The 23842-nt window shown below is 47.0% G+C and overlaps 1 protein-coding gene across 4 annotated transcripts in view; it reads left to right on the top strand.

Annotated features, from left to right (window-relative positions):
- Positions 1-23842, top strand: part of MDGA1 (MAM domain containing glycosylphosphatidylinositol anchor 1) — a 143230-nt gene that overhangs the window by 29161 nt on the left and 90227 nt on the right. For all 4 annotated transcript variants that reach the window (XM_054821121.1, XM_054821120.1, XM_054821119.1 and 1 more), the window contains exons 2-3: positions 17805-17944; positions 20105-20279. In XM_054821121.1, coding sequence (XP_054677096.1) covers positions 17805-17944; positions 20105-20279 — 315 coding nt within the window. The remainder of the gene's footprint in view (positions 1-17804; positions 17945-20104; positions 20280-23842) is intronic.

Below are 23842 nucleotides of genomic sequence, written 5' to 3'. Positions count from 1 at the left end.
TTCGCCCACCTGTGTACTTATAAAGTCTTTTTGATATGACAAATGATAGTGAAATGTTAGGTAAAGTGACTTCTCACAGCTGGGCTGTCTGGCATCTCCACTCTAAGGGCAAGCTGCAGGAGGTGCTGAATTCTCTACTCGTTCGGCAGCGTGTGCCAGCTGCCCTGGATGATTTTGAGAGTAACATGCTCTACAGCAGTGCAGATGGGAAAGAGGTGTTGCTTGTGTTTCAGCAGTGGAAATGGCACTTGGAGTAACAGGCTGCAGAGGAGAGAAGAGATGAAGGCTGTGTTGAAGGGGAGTGCAGTGGGCATGACATGGGGAATTATGAACTGCAATATGGGGAGGGGGAGGTGTTTGAAGCAGTTCTTCCTAATGGCTCCACACTGCATATATGCATCCAGTTTCCATGTTGCACTTCCTAGCAGAGCAGCTGGTGATGCTAATCCTTTGCCCTTATCGGTCATGTATAGCAAGGATTAGCAGAGCATCCTCCAATGAGGCACACCCCCTCCAACTCCTCCCCTGTAAAACTGAAGATGATGAGGGGCTGTTTGACTTGATCCTTTGCGCCAGGCAGAGAAAGGAGAAGGGATGTTACACTGCTGCATAGTGCCACACATTTTGTATTCCTTTTGAGTCTCAAGTGAGTCAGTGTAGAGGGGAAGTGGTTTCTCAGGATTTAAAAGTGAGTATTGAGTGGAGCCTCTTATGTAAAGAAGGGTGTTTGTTTAGCTTCTCCTTCTCCCACCCTATCCCATGGACTCCTCAAGTGGCTGTTGTCTGTCTTGTGGTGCTGTAGTCTGCTTCCCATCATCACTTGAAGCCCTCTAAAGGGAAGGAATGGGTGTATTTCTTGCTGTGGTGGTGTATCATGCCTGACCAAAATTGTTGATAATCACACCTATTACTGCAATATGTGATGTCAGCTCAGATCCCATTGCTGTGTGCCTTCAAGTGATAAACAAAAAGATAACAAGCCTGTTACAAGACAGGTGCTTTGGGTGCTGTTTTTCCACCCTGACTTAAACTCTCTGTCTGTGGGGACAACTTGGGCTGAATGCCAGAACAAATTCCTTGATGCAAACATGAAAGCAGCTGTGGAGATGCATCTCTAGGGACATTTTAAAGCTTGATCAGGCTCATCACTGTGGAGCAGGCTGTAGGGATTGCTTGCAGATGACCTGGCAAGTGCCATGGGACTCTTCTATATGTAATATGTGTGGTTCCTTGAGCTTTTTCTCTAGCTCCTCTGAATTTTGCTGTTGGTCCACTTGCCTCTGGAAAGCGTTGGTGTATCTGTATGCACATATGCAGGGAAAACCAGTATCACTTGTATCACTTTAGTGTTAACCAAAGTGAATTGGCACCAGAAGAAACCATGTGGGCAAAGGCAGTAAAAGTGAAGCCTAATTAACATTGCGCAAAAAAATCTGTGCTGCTTTAGATGTACTGTTGATTTTGGAGTCTGCCAGGGAGCTGCTGTTGCAACCTGTGTGTGTAAAGGCAGGACAGCTCATGCCTCTACCACCTGGTACAAGGGCACATGTGGTGGGAACTCAGTCAAGTGAAGCACCCGGAGGGCTGTTTTGTTTAATGCAGGTATAGGGGTGTTGGGATGGGGGTACTTTCTGTCCACATCTGCTGTGCTGGGAAGAAAGCTAGTACTCAAGCAGCTAAAGCAATTGCCAGAAATTTTCCTTCGTGAGTGGTTATTGTTCTCCAAGAAACTCTCCAAAGGCTTCTCCATTTCTGTTGCACATGGAAGTGGTTGCACTACAAAACACTTCAGGAACTATGTTTCTCATACTGAAGAAATATAAAGCTATTGGTATGTATTTTTACAGAGCCACTGAGTTAGTGGCTCTCGATGCGTAGGACTGGTAGCTGCCTGTGCTCTGGGGGACTTGAATCCTGCACAGCCAAAGGAGTGATATTTTGCTTCTCCAGGCTACTGACTGGAGACCAGGGACTTGGGGTATATAAGAGTGGGGCCCTGTGGGTGGGTTTCCAGCTTTTTTTGGCTCTGCCCTAGGTGCTTATGGGGTTCCTAAGCATACCTGCACCTATTTGCTCTCTGTCTATCCAATTCCCCAGGCAGCAGTTGCTGTGTAAAGGATTGTGGGGTCAGAGCTGTGCTGCCTCACTTGTATTTGGTATTCCTCACTGCAGTGTGAGTCTTCTTGGGGTGCTCAAGAGTTCTGGTTATCCAAAATCAGCTTTAAGTTTAATGTGTGATTATCACCAGGAGCAAGAAAATACTTGGCACTGTCTTGGAGACTGATGGTATTGGGCTTAATTAATGGAGAGCAGTCTGTCCCCACATGCATCCGGCCCTGCCTCCTCATCCTTCCTATCAGTATCAGCTTAGGTTTGTTTTTAATTATTTTTTATTAAGTGTTGCGCAGAACAGTAAAACCCACATCAGATTACTGAGGATATTAATCCTCCGCACTTCTCTAGCACATGTCATCCAATGACAGAGGTTTGTTTTACAGACATTAATTACGAAGCTTCATAACCCCCCTGTGAGGAAGGTAATAACCACAATAATACTTAGCACTTACATGGTGTTTTGCGTCTTCAAAAAGTTGTATAAACAATAAGCTTTAAAGTACCCTGCATGACATGGTAGTGCAATTAGTCAAATGACACATGGGGAGACAAAGATACACCACGGGGAGAATGTGTTTGCCCAAGGTCACACATCAAGTCAATTACTGACTAGTTGCTCATTGAAGATTGTTCTCAGTTTCTGGGTTTCTTTCCCACTCTCTGTTTTCCTTTGTCATAGTTGAGCACTGATAGATGAGAGTGGTAGAGGGTGAAGGCCATGAACTGAAGACCATTAGATCCACGTAACTAAGCAAAAATACAGGATGCTATGTCTCCTGTGTGGAGTTGGGATAGTTTGACTGAAAAACTTTGTGGTTAACAAGGTCCTGAAGAGCTATTTGCTGTCAGTACTCGATGGTGGCTGGTGGTTTGGAACACTTCTGCTGCTGCAAGTGAAATCCTTTGGTGTTTAATGAGTAGCTCCCCAGATACTTCAGCTGACTCCTTGCCCGCTTCCTTGGGAGGCAGCAACAGGGAAAGCACATGTATGATAACTCAACTTTTTGTTCTCCCCCCTGTTTTAGGACATGATCAAACAGGGAGAGAAGTTTAAAGGTATGGTGACTGTAATGTGTGACAGTGGCTCATTTTTGGGTGTTCAGCAGTACAAATGCTTGTTGCCCTGTGAAAGAAAACAGCCAGCCCTGGTTGCACCCATTGCTGGAGCAAGGCATGACTTCCTTTTTCCTCAGCCCATTCCATAAGCTTGTCCAGGCCAACTTGTGTCCCTCCAGATGAGGATTAGCAGAAGTGATTTGCAAGACTCAAATGGTTCTTGGTTGTTTCCCCAATGTAATTTATAACAGAAGCAATCTTTTGTCACATTGAGCTCTGAAATGCCCCAAGATATGCGTGCTGCCCTTCTCAGTGAAACAAAATGGTGGTGCCTTGGAAATTGGTGATGTGTCTTGCGGGACAAACCCTGGGAAGTAGTTCCACAGTCCCTGTCCAGCCATCAGTCTGGTGGGCTACTGGAGAGATACGCTCCTCTGGGGCATACCCAGATCTGGACTCTTTCCCCTTTGTGCAAAATTGGAGCAGGCTGAACCTGGGGGCAAAACTAGCTTTTAGAAGGTAAACCAATTCCCTGCCTGATGGGCAGCGCAAGGGACTTCCTCATTGAGAGGATGGCAGCTCAACTTTGCACACTATGGAGGTTCAGGTAAGTGCATGTTTTCAGAAACTGTGCCTATTCCCCTCTTCAAACACTTTTTTCTTTTAAATGGGAAGCCCACTGACTAATTTTGTGTTAATTTGCCCAAGGGTGTTCTGCCGCAGGCTGGGTTGGTTGAGGCCTTTAAGAAAGGAGTCTGGTTTGAGACTTTTTCTCCTTGGGAGTTTCCTTTCCTCCTGTCCCCTTCAGAGACCAAGGGACTGTTCTGTTCCCCATGGGATGGGCTGCTCTGTGTCATTCCACAAACAGCTGAAGGCCCAGGAGTGCTTTAAATATAATGAAATTTCTTACTAATATCAAGAGAACATTAAGTGGAGCTGAGGATGAGTGATTTTAAAATATGCTGAGGTCTTAGCCTGCCCTTGGCCTTGCCTAAGTAGGCCAAAGCCTTTTCTCTTGCAGAAGAGAGTTTGAGAACAAAAGTCTTTAAAGAGCTTCCCTCTTCAGACACACTTCAGCTTTGAGGCTGGTGCCTGTCAGCATTTCAGTCTCTCAGAGCTTTATTTCCTTCGTGTCAAAGATCATCTTGCTTTCTTTGCAAGGCTGTCAGCTAGACTCCGTCCGCTTTGATATGGCTGCATTAGTCCCCAAATCCCCTGTTGAACAAGCTGCTCAACAATGTTTGCACAAATGCATGGTCTCGGGTAGAGAATTAATCTCTGTCTCTACCCCTGTGCAGTCAGCCAGCTGAGAAATTATTTTAAACAACATCCCATGTGCATTAGTGCTTCCCCAATTTCCTCTGCGAGTCTCTGGTGTTTCAGATGATCTTTTGACTCTGCACAGATGCAGAGTAATAAATTCATAATCTTGCTTTGTGGAACTTTTGCTCCCAAGTTCATTGCCAGCAGTCTCTCACCAGGGAGCGGCCAAGCCAGCATCAGCCTGCCTTGCTTCTCCTTGCCTGTGTTTCAGTTGTAATCAGATGGAGGTTTTTTGCAAAACTCTACTTTCCCCTCCTTTCTTTTGTTTTTTCCTTCCCTGAAACAGATTAATTGTTCAAGCTGCTGCAGCTGTTTGTCAGAATGAGCCCCATCAGTGTAGCCAAGATGTCGCAATGCCAGAGCTAGTTGTGTTTTGCAGGGGGTGGGGGATGCCCCTGAGACCAACACCTGGCACCTGTGGTTGAGCAGAGCTCTTTGTAGTGGTGGCCCCAAGCCTGTCCTGTCTGCATGGAACAGCCTTGCAGTACTGGGTGAGTTTGTCGCACATCCATCCAGAGAGTGGCCCTATTTTACTGAGAGCAGCTGCAGACGGAAGGGAGACTACAGAAAGCCAAAGCTGGTGACTTGGTGCTGAAGAGGCTGGAAACAGGCTGGTGTTTTATTGCCTCCAAAAACTCCTGGAGATGCAACTTGTCCACTGGGCATTTACTCCCCCATCACCTCCTAAGTCTTCTGAGCAACAATAAGCAGAATGTTGGGCTGAGGAGTACCTGCCTGGGAGAGGCTGTGTGGCCAGATGTGTTGCACAGCTGGAGAGGAGTAGGTGGATAATCTATTAAAGGGAAACAATGCAAACTGCTTGTTATGGTGTCAAGAATATTTTGCTGCATGAGCGGTGTATGGCAGATGCAGAGTGACAGAAAATGCTCCCTGTGTGCAGAGCCTTAGAGAGGCAAGGAGGGGTTCCCCATGTTCTGCCAAAGCAACAGGCAGGGGGTACCCCGAGTCTAAGAGGGTTGTGAAGGACCCTCCTCTAGCATTTGCGTGCAAGGGGAGATAAAGTAGCAGTTCCTGCATCCAAACTTCCCCACCTTAAAATCAGTCATAAAAGTATAATGGGCTAACTCTGGTATGTGCACCACTGCCCTCTCCTGTGTGCGTGGGGGGATGCTGGTTGTGAACAAGGCTGTGTTGCACACCTCTGTCGCTCCTGGGCAGAAGGACCAGTGCTCTGCCCTCTCCCATGATCCTGAAGTCCTTGGGTGCCACTGCACGTGGGGACACCCTTTGCCATGATGCCCTGCCCGGCAGGTTCAGAGCAGTGGCTTCAGTGTTTTGTGCAAATGCAACTAGCTGCTCTGCTGTTAAGGATGAGCATAACTTTGCACATAAGCTGGGAATTTGATCTCTTTGTTATGTGTGAAATGCAGCTTATCCTCTACAGATTTACAGTACTTGGTCCTCACTGGAAGAATGGATTTGCAGAGAATTTGCAAGTCAATCTATTAATTGGCTTGAATTAAGATTAATTTTTTTAAGTGTCATCGGTAAGGAATTTAGTGTTTGTCAGTTTCTTTCTTTGCCTGGAATTAACTTAATAATGCAGTAGCACAGGCTCTTCAAATGTGGCATGTAATTAAAATTCATTGAAATCTTATGTCTAGGCTAATTTTGAGGAAAATAGGTTGTAATTAAACTAAGTTATTAACAGTTACTATATCTAATTATTGTGACTACATGGTTTTGCTCTGGGTCAGGTGGGGGATCATTATTCCCAAACTCGAACCAATCCAGGACCTAAAATGAGAGCTAATTAAGCGAGGAGGTATGCACAGTTAAAACATCCCAAATAATACCAACTCTTTGTGGTTGTGATGCCATACACCAGCAACATTATGACTAAGATGTATTACTGCCATTGGCTCTAGCTGAGATGAGACTGAGGTTTAAAGATTATTTAAAGTGGATCTTCCTTCTCATTCTCAACCCTTGGCATAATGAACAGAAGAGAAATAAATGTGTGTTCCCTTGCCCTGTTACATCTGGAATATTTTTTGTCACTATGATCTTAAATTTATTTCCTGAATTAATTATTCTTGCTCCAGGGAATAATAGCAAGATTACTGTGCTGTTTGTAACTCTTCAATTAGCTATGTGTACTTTTTAGCTCTGTTTTCACCTGGTTGCAGGTGTTGCAATGACATATCAGAAGGCTTCTGCATCTGCACTGTGTTACATGGGTGCTGGTCACCAGTGGTGGCCCTCCTTAGAGGAAAGGATTTTTCTTCTATCCTCTGCCCCTCCTTCCTCTCCCCTCTGTCATTGTTGAGAGAAAACAAAGAGCTGACAGAGATGAATATGCTCTATGAATCAAAGCCTCTGAAAATGCTTCTATGAGTTAGTTACCTTCCTAGTGAGAGCAGGAGACTTGTGCAAAATTTCCCTTGAACTGTTCTTTCCTGTCCGTAGAAAAATGCCAAGGAACTTGGACAAGAGCATTTTAAATGGCATCTATCTAGCACTCCTTTGTTGCCTATTTTGCTACAGCTAATTAAAAGAGAAAAGCCTTTTAATATTTAAGCACCATTAACTCAGCTGAATTATTAAATGTCAATTTGCATTATGTGCATAAAAGGATCAATAAACAAAGAGAATAAAACAATGGAGGTGGCTGGGGTTAGAGAGATGTCAGCTCCTCTTATCGGAACCAGAGGGAATTGCTCACTTGTCTGCCAGGTTGTGGTTATTAATTATTGATACTCAAGAGGGAAAGAACTAGGGACTTTCTAGGACTCTGCACACCAAAGGCAGAGCAGGGATATAAAGGATGCTGTCAAGATAAAACATTACTTGGCTTGATTTCCAGGGGTGTCACGCAGCCCCCATTGCCTCAGCTTTGCTGACAATTTGCTGGCATTTCCTTTCAGTGCTCCCTCTCTTCCTTTGGGGTGGAGTTGAACTGTCATATTTGCTTTTCCCTCTCGGTCATTTTGCTTGCTGGCAGTAGTTTTCAGGCTCAAGTTCCTTGTGCAGGTGAAAAGGGATATGGGAGAAGATCCAGAGGAAAACAGTTTTTCTTGAGTAAACCCTTCTGTGTTGCACAAGAAGTTTTCTTCCTCTGCTCCCTGTGAATGTGAACTTTTAGTGCTGTATTAGGCAGCATTGGAAGCTAAAGTTTGGCCTTTGCATTATAAGGTGCTAGACTGGAATTAGGTACGGATTGATCCCTGGCTGTGCTTCAGGCTTCCTGCTCGATGATGGACAAGCTATTTCATTTCTTTATCTTCCCCAGCTGGCAGTGTGCAATAGCAGCATTTCCCCACCTAACAGCACTGCTTGGGGGATAAAAGCGTCAGTGTTTTGTGAGGGCCTGTATGGGAACTCATTTGGGCACAAAAGCTTCTTTCCACCGAGCAGCTGTGTCACTGGCAGCATCCCTGTATCATCATCAGCACCCTGTCCCTAATCCTGCTCTTGCTGGGAGCAGATAAGCACCTGGCAGAGGGGTGCCAAGTCTCTGCTGTCCTCTGGGTCCTTGGCATCTCTGCTAGCATTGCCAGTGAGTGGTTGTGCTGGGGTTTGTGCCACAGCTGCCTGTCCCCCACCAAATGGGTTGGGGCAGAGAGCTGACCTCGTACAGCCACTGTGCTTTCATCCCCTGGGAGCTGACTTTGCTGCAGGGGACCTGGAGTGCCTGTGGGATGGGAACCGCTGTGCAGCGCTTTGGACAGAGACAAGTCCCTGCTGCCCACCACTTTTCAGTAGCAAAATTGGATTTTAGATACTTGAATTAAGGGTAACTTTTGTATTTCCAGCTCTTTCTAACTATGGCGAGAACAAAACAGGCTTTCAGGGAAATTTTTATTTCAGTCTCTTTCTTGTGGCTCTTATCACTCTCTGGCTCTCGCAGTGATTTCCCCCCCCCCCACACACTCCATTTCACAATTGAAATAGCCTTTCACTTTCTGTGGAGGCTGGGTATAGCAGCGGGTAAACATGGCCATTTGTTGAATCTTTCTTCTCCTATGTGGAGGGGATGTTTGCACTGCCATCACAGCGTGATTGCCCTCACATCCCCAGCTCCCTCGGAGCCAGCTAGATGGGGCCCTGGAAGCAGCAGAGTGGTGACAGGTGAGAATTTAGCACAGATCCAGTGCCTGAGTGTTTACCCAGCTTCTCACATGGGCTTTGTGGTCTGTACTGAGCTCTGTGTCTCTGCTGGAGCTTGTCTGACAATGGTGGAGCTGCTTCAGTCACATGGACAGGGAGATCTGCGGGAGAGCTGGGGCATGGGCTGGTGAAAGCCCCAAGTGCCTTTGCTTTGCTAACCCCACAGCCGTGCACCCACCCTCTGGGGTTAGCAGCCCTCAGCGTACAACGTTCCTCTTGGCTCTCCATCTAGAGAAAAGTCCTCTCCTCCAGTAGCTCTTCTCTGCCAACCCTTCTCCTGCTCACCAAGGTCCTTGGTGTTGAAGAATTTGGGCCTCAAGATTTAGCATGTTTTGAACAGCACCAGCTGGAGTTTCATGGAAATACCCTGTTCTTACTCAGTTTGTGTTAGCGTACTCTGATTGCATTCTGGTTTAGTTTTGGTTATTTTTCTTGCCTATTATTTTTAGAATACTTGGACCTTGATTCTGTCTCTGTGTTTCCAGGAGTGGGGTTTAGCATGTATGTGTGACTTTGGTGGACTCTTCACTAGCAAAGTCTAGAGCACCGTGCCAGCTGGGGAAACCAGTTTGAAACCACTCCCTCTGCCTTTCCTTGTTTTTCATGATTCAGGAGCCACAGCTGTTGCCTGATGTTTTTTCCTTTTGATATGAAAGGAGCCTGTAGTTACTCATTGATTAGAGTTCATGCACCTTTGCTGCTAATATAGGTGACAGATGATTAGCAAATTGACATTTTTTTCTCCCTTTTGAAGGGATGAAGTGTCTGTTGTGCTCTCCTTTCATGTCCTGTGTTAAATGGTCCAGCAATGAAACAACAGCTGAGTTTCAAAGTACACTGGATTATAGATCTGCGTGCATGGACCTCTTTGTTGAAGAGTTACTGTTGTACTAAAGTGGCTGAAAGTATAAAAAGGGAAAGGAGGTGGAACAAGCAGCCCCAGTGGTGACTTTGGGAATAAGCTGATCTTGAATTCAGTGAAAAGAGGAGAGGGGCGAAACCCTTGGGGCCATTTGAGCAAAGCTCATTAGCTTGCAAAGGTTATTAGCAGCAGATCCTGGGGATGTTGCCTGTTGGGCTCTGCTACCTGCACTGACAAGCTGCAGCACACCTGCGAAAGGCAGTTTTCCTGGCTGAGTGGGGTGTGCAGCTTCAGTGGCTCCTGCGTGCCGCGATGGAGGAGCGAGCAGGGAGAGCAGAAGTGTGAAATGCTCGAAGAGCAGCTGACTCCTGTCTGTCCGAGTTGGGCTTGGTTCTCTGGTGAACTGGCTGCTTGGAGGCCCCTGGTGATGGGCACACTGGAAGCTGAGAGCACGAGGGCTTACAAAGGCCAGAGGGTTAGCAGGTTTTATGGACGCCTGTAACTGTTCATCCTCCGTCAGTGGATGGTGGGTGCATGGGGCAGCTGGAGATTGACTCAGGGGGCTGGAGACCTGGTGGGGGAGGCAAGGAATCAAACCTGCCAAGGAGCTTGGTGCTGGCCTGTCCTCTGGGGACTGTTCCTGCAGCACATGGGCAGGATGAGTGAGTGTCTGTGCTGCCCATGTCCAGTTGAGTTCCTCTCTTTGGAGCCCTCTTTTCTGACTGGACCATTTTGTTTTCGGGTATTTTACAAGTCAGTCTGTCAGTGGTCTCCAGACTAGAGGATGCCTGATTTCTCCCCCTGAGCTGCTTGTCTCACTTGCATTTTCCCCTAAAATGCTTAGGAGCTTTAAGTAGCACCCAGACAAGAAACAGGTTTTTAAGTGCAATGCTTTGAGCACTCAGCTTGGCAGGATCACCTCGCCTGAGCATGACTCTGTGGCTCACTGGGATTTGTAGCAAGATTTAGAGATAGAGCTTGGGCCCTGAAGCTGGCACGGGGGAAGTGGGTTGGGAAAGATGATAGTCTCTTTTACGGCCATTACAAGACAGACATGCTTTTTTCATTTCCTAACCAAAGCTGGAAGCTTCCAGGACAGTATTGCTGAGGTGCAGGCTCTGACTGCTACCACATCTGGAACCCCTAAAGTTTTGAAGACAACCTACTTCATATTGCTGGCATTGAGTCATCTACACAATTCCACTCAGGCATATGAGTTAAGCAGTGGTGCAGAGTTCATGCCACCATAATGTTCTGTGTGTAACAACTGTCCCTTGATTCCTATCAAAGTTGCCGATCAATTTTGCTCTGCTGCTTGGTACTCTGCAGCTAGGTGGACAGCTAGGTGCAGCTATGTAAGAAAATTTTGGGAACACCTAGGAAGACTACTGAGCCACTGCAGGCAGTGGAGGTGGGGGTTGGGGAGGGGTGTCAGTGATGATCTGGTGACTTTGATACTTTAGTAAAGCACACAATGCCTGTTTAGTTTTAAATTGAATGAAGGTCTCTGGAGCAGGTGTTGCTGTCACTGGGGGGTGTACCTGCTATTCATGACATATCACATGATTTGTTGCTGGCGTTTTTCTAAAAGAAAACTATAGAGATGCTTCAAGGAAGTGGCATTGATTAAGCAAAAAGTTATTTTAAGACTGCAAATCATCTGGCTGAGCTTTGCAAAAGGAAACTCTGTTTCGGGAGATGCAATCAGCCAGACATGTAAAGACAGTCTTGGTCTCTTCCAAATAAAAAAAATCCTATGCTATCTTAAGTAGCCAGATTTCATGCTCTGTGATTACTTTCCACAACTCTGGCATTTCTCTGCACACTTCCATTGAAAATTCTATTCTTCTCTTCTTGCTCAAGAGTGCTATGGAGTATTGTGTAGGGTTAGATGTGGTTGCTTTGCATATCTTGAAGTGGCTTTGTTTCTTTTGTGGGTGGATTGATGTTTTAGTCATGATCAGTGTACAAATACCAAAGGAGTCAGACATTTTGCTGCTGAAATGACATGTTCCCTGCTGCAAATTTAGGCCAGGAGTACAGTGAGTATAATTTTTTTATTTTTTTAGCATACGTGGTTTGAGCTTCGGTGAGAACACTGATGCATGGGAGCAAAAGAGCCTCGGTGGAGATCTGTCTTGCTTGGGGTTGTAACCGTTAGCGTGAGTATGAAGGGAGGGTTTCCTGGTGACTTTTGCTTTAGGACAACCTTGTAGCAGCGCAGAGCTGCCCAAGCAGTGCACAGTGTTGGAGGAGTCAAGAGGAGGAGGTTGGGCAAGAGAAAAGACCAAGAAGTGGGAGGAGGCCTGGGACCATAGATGCACTTGGCCCCTCAGCTATCCCTGGAGGCTTCTGCATTGCCTCTGTCTGTGCTATGGGATTAACCTGGCCTTGTATTAGAAGTTGGAGCCTAATCAGGTTAAGCTGTATTGGGCAGCTTCAGCTGGGGAAGCTCCCTGCAGGGGCTGTGCACCCTTTGCTGTGGTGCTGGGCAAAGAGGCTGGGAGGGGCTGAGGTGAGGAGGCTCCCAAGCAAGCAACCAGGGAACATGTTCAGAAAGTGGTGGTGACGGGTTCCCCTGGGTGGGCTGTGCAAAGACATCCAGTGCCTGGGCTTGATTACACCCACCCGCTGCCATCTCCTCTCCCTCTGCTATTGTGCTGGTCTTAACTGCTGATAGGTATGGGCGGTCTTTCTTCAGCCATTAATATGCTATTGATCCACAGCCCTGCTGACGATGTTAATGGACACTGATTGTGTATTATTATTTCTATAATTGTCCTCGAGCTGGAGTGAATTTTCCTTTTCAAATGGCCCATCAATATCATGCCCTGCATTGTGGGCTGGAGCTGGCCTGGTTAATTTGTTTTGTCGAAAGGTTCAGCAAAGCCTGTGGTCTTCATCCACAGTGGAGCAATCAATGCAACCAGCTGAATAGTGATGGAACACACAACGAGGCAGCTGCCATCCCCTCCCAGAGCAGACATGAGCAAGGTGTTTTGTTTGACCATCAGGATGCTGCCCCTGCAGACCCTACTAGACCTTCCTTGCTCCTGAGTGTTGCTAGCATGTCTCTTCCCTTTACTTGTGTGCTTTCTTCAATTTTGTGCTCTGCTAAGAGGACATGACCCCTTCCTCAGAGGTCTTCGTGTTTGTATGTCCCTGCTCTTCGAGCAGAGTTGTGTATTGCATGAACAGATGGGATAAAATGCTAACTAAAGCAGTGACTTCAAGGCCTGAGATGCTCCCTGGGTGCTTTGCCGTGCAGGGTCTGTAACTAATGGTGCTGCAGGGCAGTTCCACTGTGGACAGATATTTATTGAGAGTGGCTGTTCAGCAAGGGATGCCACATGTGGATTTCCTTAATTAAATGCTTATTCAACCCCATGTGCTCCATAAACACCATGTATTATTTCCCTTTCTGGGAACTGCCTTCAAGATACATCCCTTACATGCTGCTTGCTCAGGACGTGAAGGGTGAGGGAAGGAGATGGGCAGGTTCTTCAGGGGTTTAAGCAACAGATTAGCATCTGATGTCCCCCCAACTCTTGCTCCTGTGTAACTGAGCAATGTGAGTCCAGAGAGCCTGTGAACAGGGATGGGGAAGGACCCTGGCTTCTTTGCTTGTCTTATGTGCAGAAGAGGCTGAATTAAATTACAGCAGATGTATGGGAGGGTATCACTTGCCTTGCAAAGCAGGGTGGTAGATTAAGCCTGAGGAAGAGGGAAAGCTCTGGGCGCAGCTTCTCTCTCTCCCCACCCTGCAGGAGAGTGGTAGTAGAGATGGGTGGATTCAGTGTCCCTCTGTGTGTAGCTGCAGGTATTGGGCCAGCAGTTTGGGAGATGAAAGTTCTTCCTCCTTGAGACTGTCTGCAGGACGTCTGCAGGTGGCAAAGGTGGTGGTGGGCAGAGTCTAACAGTGATGGCTAGTGTTAGCCTGCTGAGAAGGCAGCAGCAAAGTGCAGTTGATGCTGTGTTGCAAAAGGGGTGAGCAGCCTTGCCCCTGCGGTTGCTGACTGTGAGGGAGTGTCAATGCACTATCTGTCACTCACCACCCTGTCTGTGAAGGAGCTCTCATCACTGCCATTGTAGCCATGGGATCTCAGGCTCCAAAAGATGAATGGCTAGACCTGTGAACCAAATACAGATCACTCGGTCCTCTCCAAAATACCATTTCTCTCTCCTTTTCTGCATTTTCATGATAGTAGCAACCTCTAAGCACCAAGAGTCTCAAACTTTCCAGATTATGGTAATAACATTGTACAGTACACTGCACTGGGAATAAAGTTATTCTATCCACTCCAATTTCCTTTAGTTTTAATGTGTAAATATATCAAGTGAAAGCATAGTAGGAAATCTCAGTGCAGAGGCCAACTGCATTGCAAGCCAGCCTTTTGTTGAGGAAAGGCCTAATGCTGCATGTTCAGAGCCCGAATTTTTCCTTCATAAAGCCTCTGGCACTCAGTATTTGGCTGGCCCAGTTTCTCTGGAGGACTTTGTATTGGGAGCCTTCGCTAAGTTGATCTGTCACCTGGAAGTGGAAAGGAAGTGATGATGCATCTGTCCCTCAATGTTGGGGAGAAAGAGTAGGAAGCAACCTGTCCCCTCTTCCCCACAGAGGTCATCAGAGGTCTTCCTTGGACCTCTGCTTTGGGGTTTGCCAGCCTGAGGGAAAGGGTTTCTGCTCCAGCAGGACTTAGCAGGGCAGGCTGTATCTGTGCAAGGGTTGTTCTTCATGGAGCGCTGCTGAGATCATGGCTTCATCTCCAGCACCTGCTCTGGCCTTTCTTTTCCCTCCTAGGGCCTTCTGTGAAACTGTTTACTCTGACAGGCATGGTCCTGCCATCCTGTTGTGCTGGCAGTGTACAAACTGTCTGCATACTGAAATCCTCCAGGAGACCTGGGATGATGTCAAACAATAATGTATTCTTTCTGTTCAAGCACATTAAAAGTGCAATTAATCCTCACAATGTCTCTGCCCATCTGTAATATGGTGTGAGGTGACTTTCCCAGCTTTTGTGTGCTGTGGCAGGCTGAGTCTGGAACCGAGACCTTCCTGAGTCTCATCTTGTGATTTAATGCAATCCCATAAGAGCTGGGTTGGTTCGTTGCTCAGCCCCCACCGCTTCACTAATGTCAAGCTGTAACCAAAGGCAGAGTTTCCAGATTTCTATGCCATCTACGCATGTGCCTTTCTCTCCCAAGACAGCCCCAGGCTTTGAGCTCCCTTTTGAGAGCTCTGTGTTCATATGGGGCTTAAGACATAGAAAAATGGTGGTTGTTCTACTGAGGACCTGGTGCTATGATTGCAAGAGAGATGTTACAGCTTAAGCAGTGGGGATTCACGTAAGGGAATGTCCCTTTCCAATGGATATTGCTGACAGGTACTAGCGATAGTAACACAAGCAGGTTAAGACACCCACGAACAAAGCTGGATGTGCACACCCTTGCTTGTAAGCTTCATTACAGCCTGGTGGACCTAGGGAGAATCTGGGAGGAGAGGACAAAATTATGACACAGGGCTTATCCCTAGGGTTTTGCCATAGATTAGTGCCATATAAGGATTAGTTTAAATAATATTTCTATCAAACTCAGAGAGACACCAACAGATTACCACAAGGTATTTTGGCACCAGAGCAGTTGCACAAAACCCCTCTAATCCTGTACCTAATGATTTTACTGTGGAAATTCCCCATGTAGAAATGCCTTTAGGCGAGTGACAGGAAAGGGTTACAGAAGACAGGTTAAATTATGGACATGGGATGGCCAAAGGAAGAAGAGTCTAAGTTGTATACCATGTGGGGTACAGAAGAGCGACTTAAGGAAACATTTCACTGGGAGCTAGAGCTACAGATAAATATTCTGATTCTCCTTGGGGTGGCTGAAAATTAGTTTTTGCAGCAAGGTCATGTTTGCAAAGGGAGAATAGAGCCACCAGCAGGCAAATGTAGCCCAGAGACTGTGAAGAGAGATCATAAGAGTTTTGCTGCTGCAGGGTGCCAGGACCCCACTGAAATGCAGGCAGCACAGGTCGGGGATGGGGAGGAATATGGTACAGGATGGGAAGGGACAGAGTATCTCTCTTAATCATAGAGCAGGGATTTTTTTCAGCATCACAGCCTGAGTCTCGGCACTCTGAGCAATGCTCTGTAGTGCATGTGGGGTTAAAGGTGTGATGGCAGGTCTGCAGAGGTCTGATCCCAGGGCTGAAATGGCACAAGGGATTGTCATTTGGATTAAGGCATACTGGCAAAGGTTATATAGGCTTCTGGATTACTCCTCTTAAAAAGCATTCATGTTTTTCTGATAAATCACTATTTTACTTAATATATTTACATATCTGTATGTATGTCCATACAGCTATGTGTATACGAACACAGATGTATGTAAGCACATATAGATTTCTGCTTTCTCTTGGGTTCAACAAGACTCTTCTGCCATCCAGGCAGGGGAAGGTCACTCGTCTGCTCAGTCATATCAGTGAAGCTTTGACAGTTGGTTTCAGCATTCCGTGATACTCAAGTGATGGCAGGCACGTTCCTGGGAGCCCTGCAGAAGGGGAAGACAGGAGAGGCTGAGTGATTTGTCTGTTTGTGACATTATATCATTCGAATACACATGTGGCTTCTGTTAGTCAACAGTTTGGACAGTAACAATGACTTTAACAAAGTGCCACCTCACTGGAAAGACAGAAGAGATGCAAAAAGGAGTTGCTCGCTACACATGCGGTGCTGTTGCCTGGGTGCTGTGGCAGGCTGTGGAGCCCCAGCAGCAAGAGCAGCTTGCTGCCCACTAGCCTGTGTCCAGTCTTGTGTCCCTGCTACTTGGTCAGGGCATTGTGGTGACACCAGTTTGTACAGGCTGACCTCAAAGGCAAATGTCCTCCACTGCCCGAGCACAGCCTGCCCTAGGTCTGTGCTGCTGGTGGATTAAACCAGCATAAATTTGAGCACTTTCCTTGGCCAGGTGACTGGGTTTAGAGCATTTTGATTATGCCAAAAGAATGAAGGGTGGGGGGGGAATTGAAAAAGTAGTCTTTGAAGCTTCAAACTAACCTTGAGAAAAAAGTGGGTGCTCATTTCAGCTTTAACAGGTTGTGCAAAAATCTGTGCTTGTTTCAGAAGGCTTGCTAAAGCTTGTTGCTTTAAACCCTTTGATCATCTCCACAGTGGTTTGTTTGTTTGCATTGTATTTCACTAATGGGAGCTAGAGCTGTGACTCCAGAGCTTGGAAGCGTTGTAGCAAGACGGGGAGGTATCCCGGGGGGACTGTCACTGAGGCACCAATTCTTAGACGTATTTGTGGGATTCTCTGTTCCTTGAAGTGTGACTGGAGTTTTCCCCTCGAACAAGCACATGTGTCCCATTGGGGAGCACAGTCACCTTCAATACATCTCAGCCATTTCAGTGATCACACAAACGCTTTTGGAGTAGGGACCTAAGTGGTGTTTGCACAGGACTCTGGAGCAGAGGCATTTTTCTTTAAAAAACCCTGTTTTCCTGGAGCTTCTCTCTCCCTGCTGTTGGTCAGGGCTACAGTGGGACATAATTGCCATTTGGGGGGCATGAAGTCTTTAAACTTTGTTCTGGGAACTTTCTTTCCACGTATTTTTCTACAGCACTGCTCTTCACTTGTTTTCCTGGCAGTAACTGGGCTCCACTTGGAGCCCTAGCTGGAGAGATCCCTAGAGATTATGGGTCCCCCGATCCTGCAGAGGCTGTTCCCTCTGGCTCAGGGCTGAGGTAGGTTGCTGTGTAATTTGGGAAAGACTCATTTCTCCTGCAATGTGTGCTATGCCTGTTCTAGGGATGTGTGCTAAAAGCTGCACAGAGCTTCACGGACCTTTCCGTCTCTGCTCGGTAGTTATCCCAGTCCCCTGCAAGGTAAATCATAGTGATCAGGCCTGTCTTAGACAGGCGTAGAGCAGTTGTGATTTGACGAGGTCCCTGCTTTAGCCACTTGCACGTACTCTGTGGGAGAGATGAGAGCAGGGAATTCTTGGTCCTCAGCCTGTGCAGGAAGGTCCCCCCAAAAAGTTCCATATTCTGCTGTTCAGTGCTTAGAGCTGCTCATCCCAACACGACAAAAGGTTTTAAAATAGCAGTTGATACTAGCCACCCAGGAGATGGGGAAAATGGCTCAATTTTATATCTCCTGAGACCTTTGTGTCTCATACCCAGCACTCTTTGGCTCTTCCCCTGTGTGGCTTAAGAGGTGGCTCTTCCACCCTGCTGTGGGAGCAGCCACCCCGGTCAGTGGGTGTAAGGGGCTGGGGTGCTGCTTGTTTCCCTCTTTACCTCTTCTTTCCTCTCCACAGCTCCTGCTCAGGCCCAAATCATCCATGCTGGGCAGGCATGCGTGGTGAAGGAAGACAACATAAGTGAACGCGTTTACACAATTCGGGAGGGGGATACGCTGGTCCTGCAGTGTCTGGTCACAGGACACCCTCGGCCACAGGTAAACTTTCAGTCTTGCCTGTCACCTGTGCTCCCCATGGCACGTCTTTGTAGCCTCCGCGTAAAGGCTGCTATTAGTGTGGATGTGTCTGCAGAGATACTGGACCAGAGCACGGTTCTGCCCGCTCTGGGACAGAGTGTGGTAGGAGTGGCAGCTGGTGCGTGCTACGAGGCTGGATGTGCCAGAATACACTCAAGGGAGCCAAGTGCAATACGTGTGCTGTCTTGGCCCCCTTCCCTGATCCTGCCAAAGATACTTGTGCTGAGAAGCCATACATCTGCATACACTAATCAACGCTTCTGTGGACTTGCTTGTGGGGAGCTACTTGGCGAAGAGGCGATGACAAAGGAGAAGGAGACTCAGCCAACAGGATTTGAAATGGCTTATCCATCAAAGGATATCCTGGAAACAATAAGAAGGAAATGATCTGAGCCAGGCCAGCAAAAATGACCAGCCTAGGCTCCTGACAGTGATGAGCAGATGATAGCTGTGTACATCAGAAATGAGGAAGATAGTAGGGTTGGCCCTGCCTAAGAATGTTGAAAGTGTGGGAAGGTGTTGGCAGGTTGTGAGGATTTGAGCCTGAGTAGCCAGAGAGATTGCTGGAGCAGAGCCCGATGTAGACAGCATGCTAGCGGGCAACATTGTGGCTTTTTATTGCCCGGACATGCAGAGAGGACACCAGAGCATGGAACCAGGTGTGATCAGGGAGGCTGGAACCTGTGCATGTAAAATGTGGCTTGTGTCCTATCTCTGCTCTCCCTTCTCACAGATGGATTTCTTCCCCAGCGAAGTTCTTATCCTGACCTTTGTTTAATCTTTTCTTTTCCCTTCTATGATCCAGTCATTAAAGTATGAAAATGTGGCCAAAATACTTAAATGAGATTGAAATTGCAAAGATTAAAGAGCTGGCTGAAGTGTCCTTGCAAACAGGAAACTCTGAGAGTCTTGGGGCCCTCAGACAATTTCATAATAAGCCTACAAAGGCTAAATAAATCCATGATCATTAGCTCTGAAAATCTGCTCAGCCTAGCGCTCTGGGAATGGGAAGTAGACACTCCTGCTCTTTCTAGAGCATCATCATCAATCAGGTGGTGGTAGTGAGCTGTAGGCAAAGTCTGGGGGAGGAGTCAAGGTATCTGGTCCATGTCAACTGTGACTGATGCTGAATGGAAAGTCTGTCTCCTTTCTGTTGGCTGATCTTGCTGGATCTCAGTCCCAGAGCCTAAATGTGCACCAGTGTGGGAGACCACCAGTCAGCAACCTTTAGAAGGGAGGTTGCAGGTATGGCAAACCAATGGGCTGAGAAAAGCCGTCTCTCCCTTTGATTTTCTGGACTGCAGAAAACAAGGGGGGAAGCTTGTACCGCCACTGCTAGGGCTGTACCTCATTCCACACATAAGAATAATCATTCAATCTTTAGGAGTCCTGTCCTCTTGTCACCGTTTACTATGAAATATCATGCAGCTCCGTTGCCCCCACAAGCCAGGCTCTTAAGACGTGTAACGTAAGGGCAAAAAATGCAAGAGCGCGCTTGAAACCTGAAGGGATTTTTTTTCTTTCCTTTTCTGTATCTTTAAAATCAAAGTACAAGTTTGTGTACTGCAAAAGGATGACTTATAAATATAACATACACAGGGGTTCCCTGTGGAAAAGGGGCAAGAGCCAGATAGCAACTGCATTTTCTCCCTCTTTCTTAGAAAAGCAAACAGTAGAAATAGCCTTTCTGTCCACAGAAAGATGAAAGAGTGTTGATTGCAATAAAAGCTCTGTAGCTGTGAGCTGCTGTCTGCTGCTGCCCTACCAGCCACATGGGGTCCCGAGGCTTAATGCTGGAAGTCCTGTGCTGTGCAGGTAGTGATATAAAACTAACCAAGTTCTTGGGTTTACAGGGCCAGAGCAGGAGTGGTAAATATGAAGTGTGTGTCTGGGTGAACTGAGGGGTTATCCTGGACACTCAGATGTGAAGGTGATGGATGAGAATCAGCAGCCGGTCTACTGAGACCAGCAGTTGAACTTTGGTAAGGTCTGGTGGTGCTGTAGGGCCCATTTTTGAGAATGGCTAGGGAGGCTGGGGAAGAGGAGCAAAGGCAGTGCTGCTGTCCCCTGGGATCTCTAGTGTCACCGATTGCTTGCATTTCTCTTGTTCTTCTCATGCAGGTGAGATGGACCAAAACCGCTGGCAGCGCATCGGACAAATTCCAAGAGACGTCAGTGCTTAATGAGACCCTTCGGATTGAGAAGATCCAAAGGCTGCAGGGGGGCCGCTATTACTGTAAAGCAGAAAATGGGGTTGGGGTCCCTGCCATCAAGTCCATTCGAGTAGATGTGCAGTGTAAGTCGTTTAGCGGCAACCCAGACCTTCCCACAGTTCTACTGCATGTCTCTGCCTCGCTGCGGGGCCGGCAGGGAGCTGCATTGCTCTAGGACCACACACACCTGATTCAGGAGCAAAGGGACTGGTGTGGTGTCCCCAGGGTCCCTTTCTCCTAGGAGATTAGATCCATCCGCAAAGCAGATAAGCACTGCCTGTCCATGTGAGTCATTCTTATCTAGATGCCATGATGTCTGTCACTTCCAGAGGTCCCTAGCACTTGTCTAGGACATAGCATTGTAGATGGCTTCTGCTTTGTTTGTCTTCATTTTGAAGCAAACCAATGCTTTTTGACATTGGTAGTGCATCAGATGCTTGGGGCATTCCTGAAACTAGTGCCCTGTGCTCAGCATTGCTACCTCTGCAGCATGGTGGAAACAGCAAAATACTCTGGGATGCACCTGAGGAGACTGAGTTGTGAAGGGATGAACATGAAGGAATCTGTGAGGACCCCTTGGTTTCAGTGATTCAGTGTTTCTCTGGCTGCTTGCAATGTCCATCCTTCTTCTGTCCTGGAAATGCTGTTAGTGGTTCTCCACCTTGGGCCCCAAGTTTTGAAGGTTTCTTATGATGGCTTAGCGTTGTTTATTCTTGCACTGCTGTGGCTAGAAGGGAGGGAAATTAAACTTATTCCATAAGCTCCATATAGGAGGAATGCAAGATTTAAGGTCTAGGCAACTTGTGAAGAGATTTGCTCTCTTGGGGAAGATTACCATTCTGCTCATTGTCCTTGGCTATCCACTATTCCAGTTTTCTCCAACCTGAGAAACACCAAATCCTTCTCACTTGTATCTTCTGAGAATGCCAGCAAGATGTTGATGCTAAAAAGATGGAAAGTATGATAAAGCAGCTGGAACTCTCCCAGAACCTGTCACCACCTGTTCACACACTCCTAGCAAGACAGTCTTCTGTGCTGAGATGCACTGTGGTTATCTGTCAGTGGAGCAATCTCCAGGCTTCAAAACCCCAATACCTGCCTGGAATCTGGGCAGAGCTTTGCAGACAGCAGCTGCTGCTTGACTGCTTCCTCTTAGTCCTACTGTCCAGCCCTATGGTGATGTGACCCTCACAAAGTATGCTGTAGACTTGAACATCCTTAGGCTTTGGTAGGTTTGTGATCTGCAGTTGTATTATATGTCTCGGAGCAGCTCCCGTCTCTGTCCCTTCCTTGCCCTATCCTGTATTGGAGTAGTGTGAGCACCATCCTGCAGGCTGGGAAAATACACTGCTTCTGCAGCAGCCACTTTGGATAGGATGAGCATTTCTTCATGGGCATTGCATAGCTTTGTTTGGAGGAGTTCTGACACCCACCTAGATCTACTTGCCTTCTCTGCCCGTTTCTTCTCCTACATGTGGTGGAGACATATGATAATTCTCCATTGCAAAAGGAACTTGCTTTTCTCAAGCCTCAGTGTGACACCTTGCCAGAGCCAGTGTCTCTAGGAACAGGACTGTGGCATGAATCTCTTTATGCCCTGAGGATGCTCCCTTTACTTCTGGGGTGCAGGCTGGAGCTAGAGTGATGTAGTGTCCCGTGGTCCCTCGTGCAGCTCTGACCTGTAGAACTATGGGGCTAATGGGGTGGCCAAGGGCTTTCTCATACTAACATCTACTCTGCATATGGACTTGGTAATGCACCTCTGTTCTGCTCACTTGGTTTTTGGGGAGGAGACGCTATTTTCTGCTAGTATTTGCAGTAGGTACAAGGGAACACATAGGAAAAGCCACAGGTTTTGTTGAACACTCACCCAGGCAACCTTCAGCTGAATGAACCAGAATTTGAAAATAAACCCCTTCTTTCCCTGCATCCCAATTTGTAGTTGGAGGTGAGTAATCACCCTCATGTGAACCTTGGTGTATTTGACAGCTAGTGCGAGTCCTCACTCATACTTTTAGTATTAGACAGCAAGGTTGTGCAGAGAGCGTGACTGGTGCCAGGATGCCAAGAGGATATTAAACTGGAAACACTAACCTGTGTAGCATGTTATTCCTTTGCCCCAAGCAGGCATTGAGTGAGGTTTTAAAGTATTGGTTAGATACTGGCAGAGAGGCAGCTGCTGTTTGGAGTATTTCCATGTGGAAGAAAGGGAAAGTAAAGAAAAAGAATGGATGTTTACAAGCTTACATTGCGCATGAAACATCCTATGTGATCATCTCCATGAGCTGCCTTGGGCCAAATTTATCATTTGTGCAGCTCACTGACATCAGTGGTGTTACTTGTACATCAAGGACATACATATTGTCGTAGGTCTTATTTTAGCTTTTCTCTGAAGGGCTAGACTTAGACCTGACTGCTACGAAAGAAGGCTGAAAAATTAAAGGGAGGAAGGGTTTAGCAACCAAAAGGAAGATGTTGTTTTCTGTGTGGGGAGTAGCTGGGAGCCAGGAGACCTGAAGGGTATCTTGTTTGTTCAGTAAGGGAGGTGTTTTGCCATGCATCCTGCTGAGAAATGGAGGCTCAGAAGGACTGTAGCTACAGAGTTACCCATGTAAAGTGTGAACAAATGATGGAGGGTTAAGAACAAAGAAGGAGAAGAGAGGAGAGGCTGTGCCCAAAGTACTGGTCCAGGAAAACTTGGTGTAAAATTCGGTCACCCTGTGGCCACATGGAGATAGCACTGTATGGAGAGGAGCCTTTTTTTCTCCACCTGTGTATGTTTTTCTTCAGCCTTGGTTTTTTGGTGGCTGTTTGTTTTGGGGTTGGTTTCTTTGTACCTTGTCATTATTCTGCGAATGGCTCTACTCATATCTCTGAGCTAGGGCGTGATCAAGCTGACAAACCTCAGGTTCCATTACAATTGCTGTCTACGAAGCATACAGCTCATTAAAATTTGCAGATCCACAAGTTGACACTTGTGATGCAGCAGAGAACATGCATTATTTGGATGACATGTGAGCAGAAACTCATTCCTACTTCTGCCTTCCTTTCTGGAAGTCAGATTTCCAAACTTACAAATCTCTAAAATAAAATATCATGAAAATGAGATGGCATAGGAGAGCAGGAGGTGATGAGTACGTGTCCTCCTCTTCTCTGCTATTGTGCAGAAGACAGTGCTGGCAGCACAAGGGAATACTGGGTGTGTGCACCTCAGTTTCCTTGCAGTTGAAGGTGGGGTCATAAGACTGATGAAAATGTAGAATTGTTTCAGCTGAGGTAAACAGATGCCTTATATGACATGCTTAACGGCATGGGGACAGATTTCAGTTGGAGGGTCCCATCTTGTCAAATGGGATCTTTACATTTAATCCCAATCAGTCTCAAAGTGGTTCTGGGAGAAGAACCCTTCTGAGGTTTTCCCCATGCTTCCTTGATGTTCAGACATTGGTGTCTGGTGCAAAAGCCCAAGAAAATGATCACTTCTTTAGCTGGAGGGCAGCCCTTGGGAACAGTGTGCCCTGGGTGGATAAAGTGTGCTCCCTGCAGGGCTATTGCTTGTGTCCTTGCAAGTGAAGTGACTGATAACCATGGATCCAATCGTGACAGCTGCATGACTGGTACAGGTATGGTGAGGGAATTGGAAGGA

The sequence above is a fragment of the Grus americana genome, chromosome 3 (genome assembly GCF_028858705.1).
Source record: "Grus americana isolate bGruAme1 chromosome 3, bGruAme1.mat, whole genome shotgun sequence".
Taxonomy (NCBI): domain Eukaryota; kingdom Metazoa; phylum Chordata; class Aves; order Gruiformes; family Gruidae; genus Grus; species Grus americana.
Note: the sequence above shows the minus strand (reverse complement) of the source record. Positions and strands in the feature narration are given on the sequence as shown.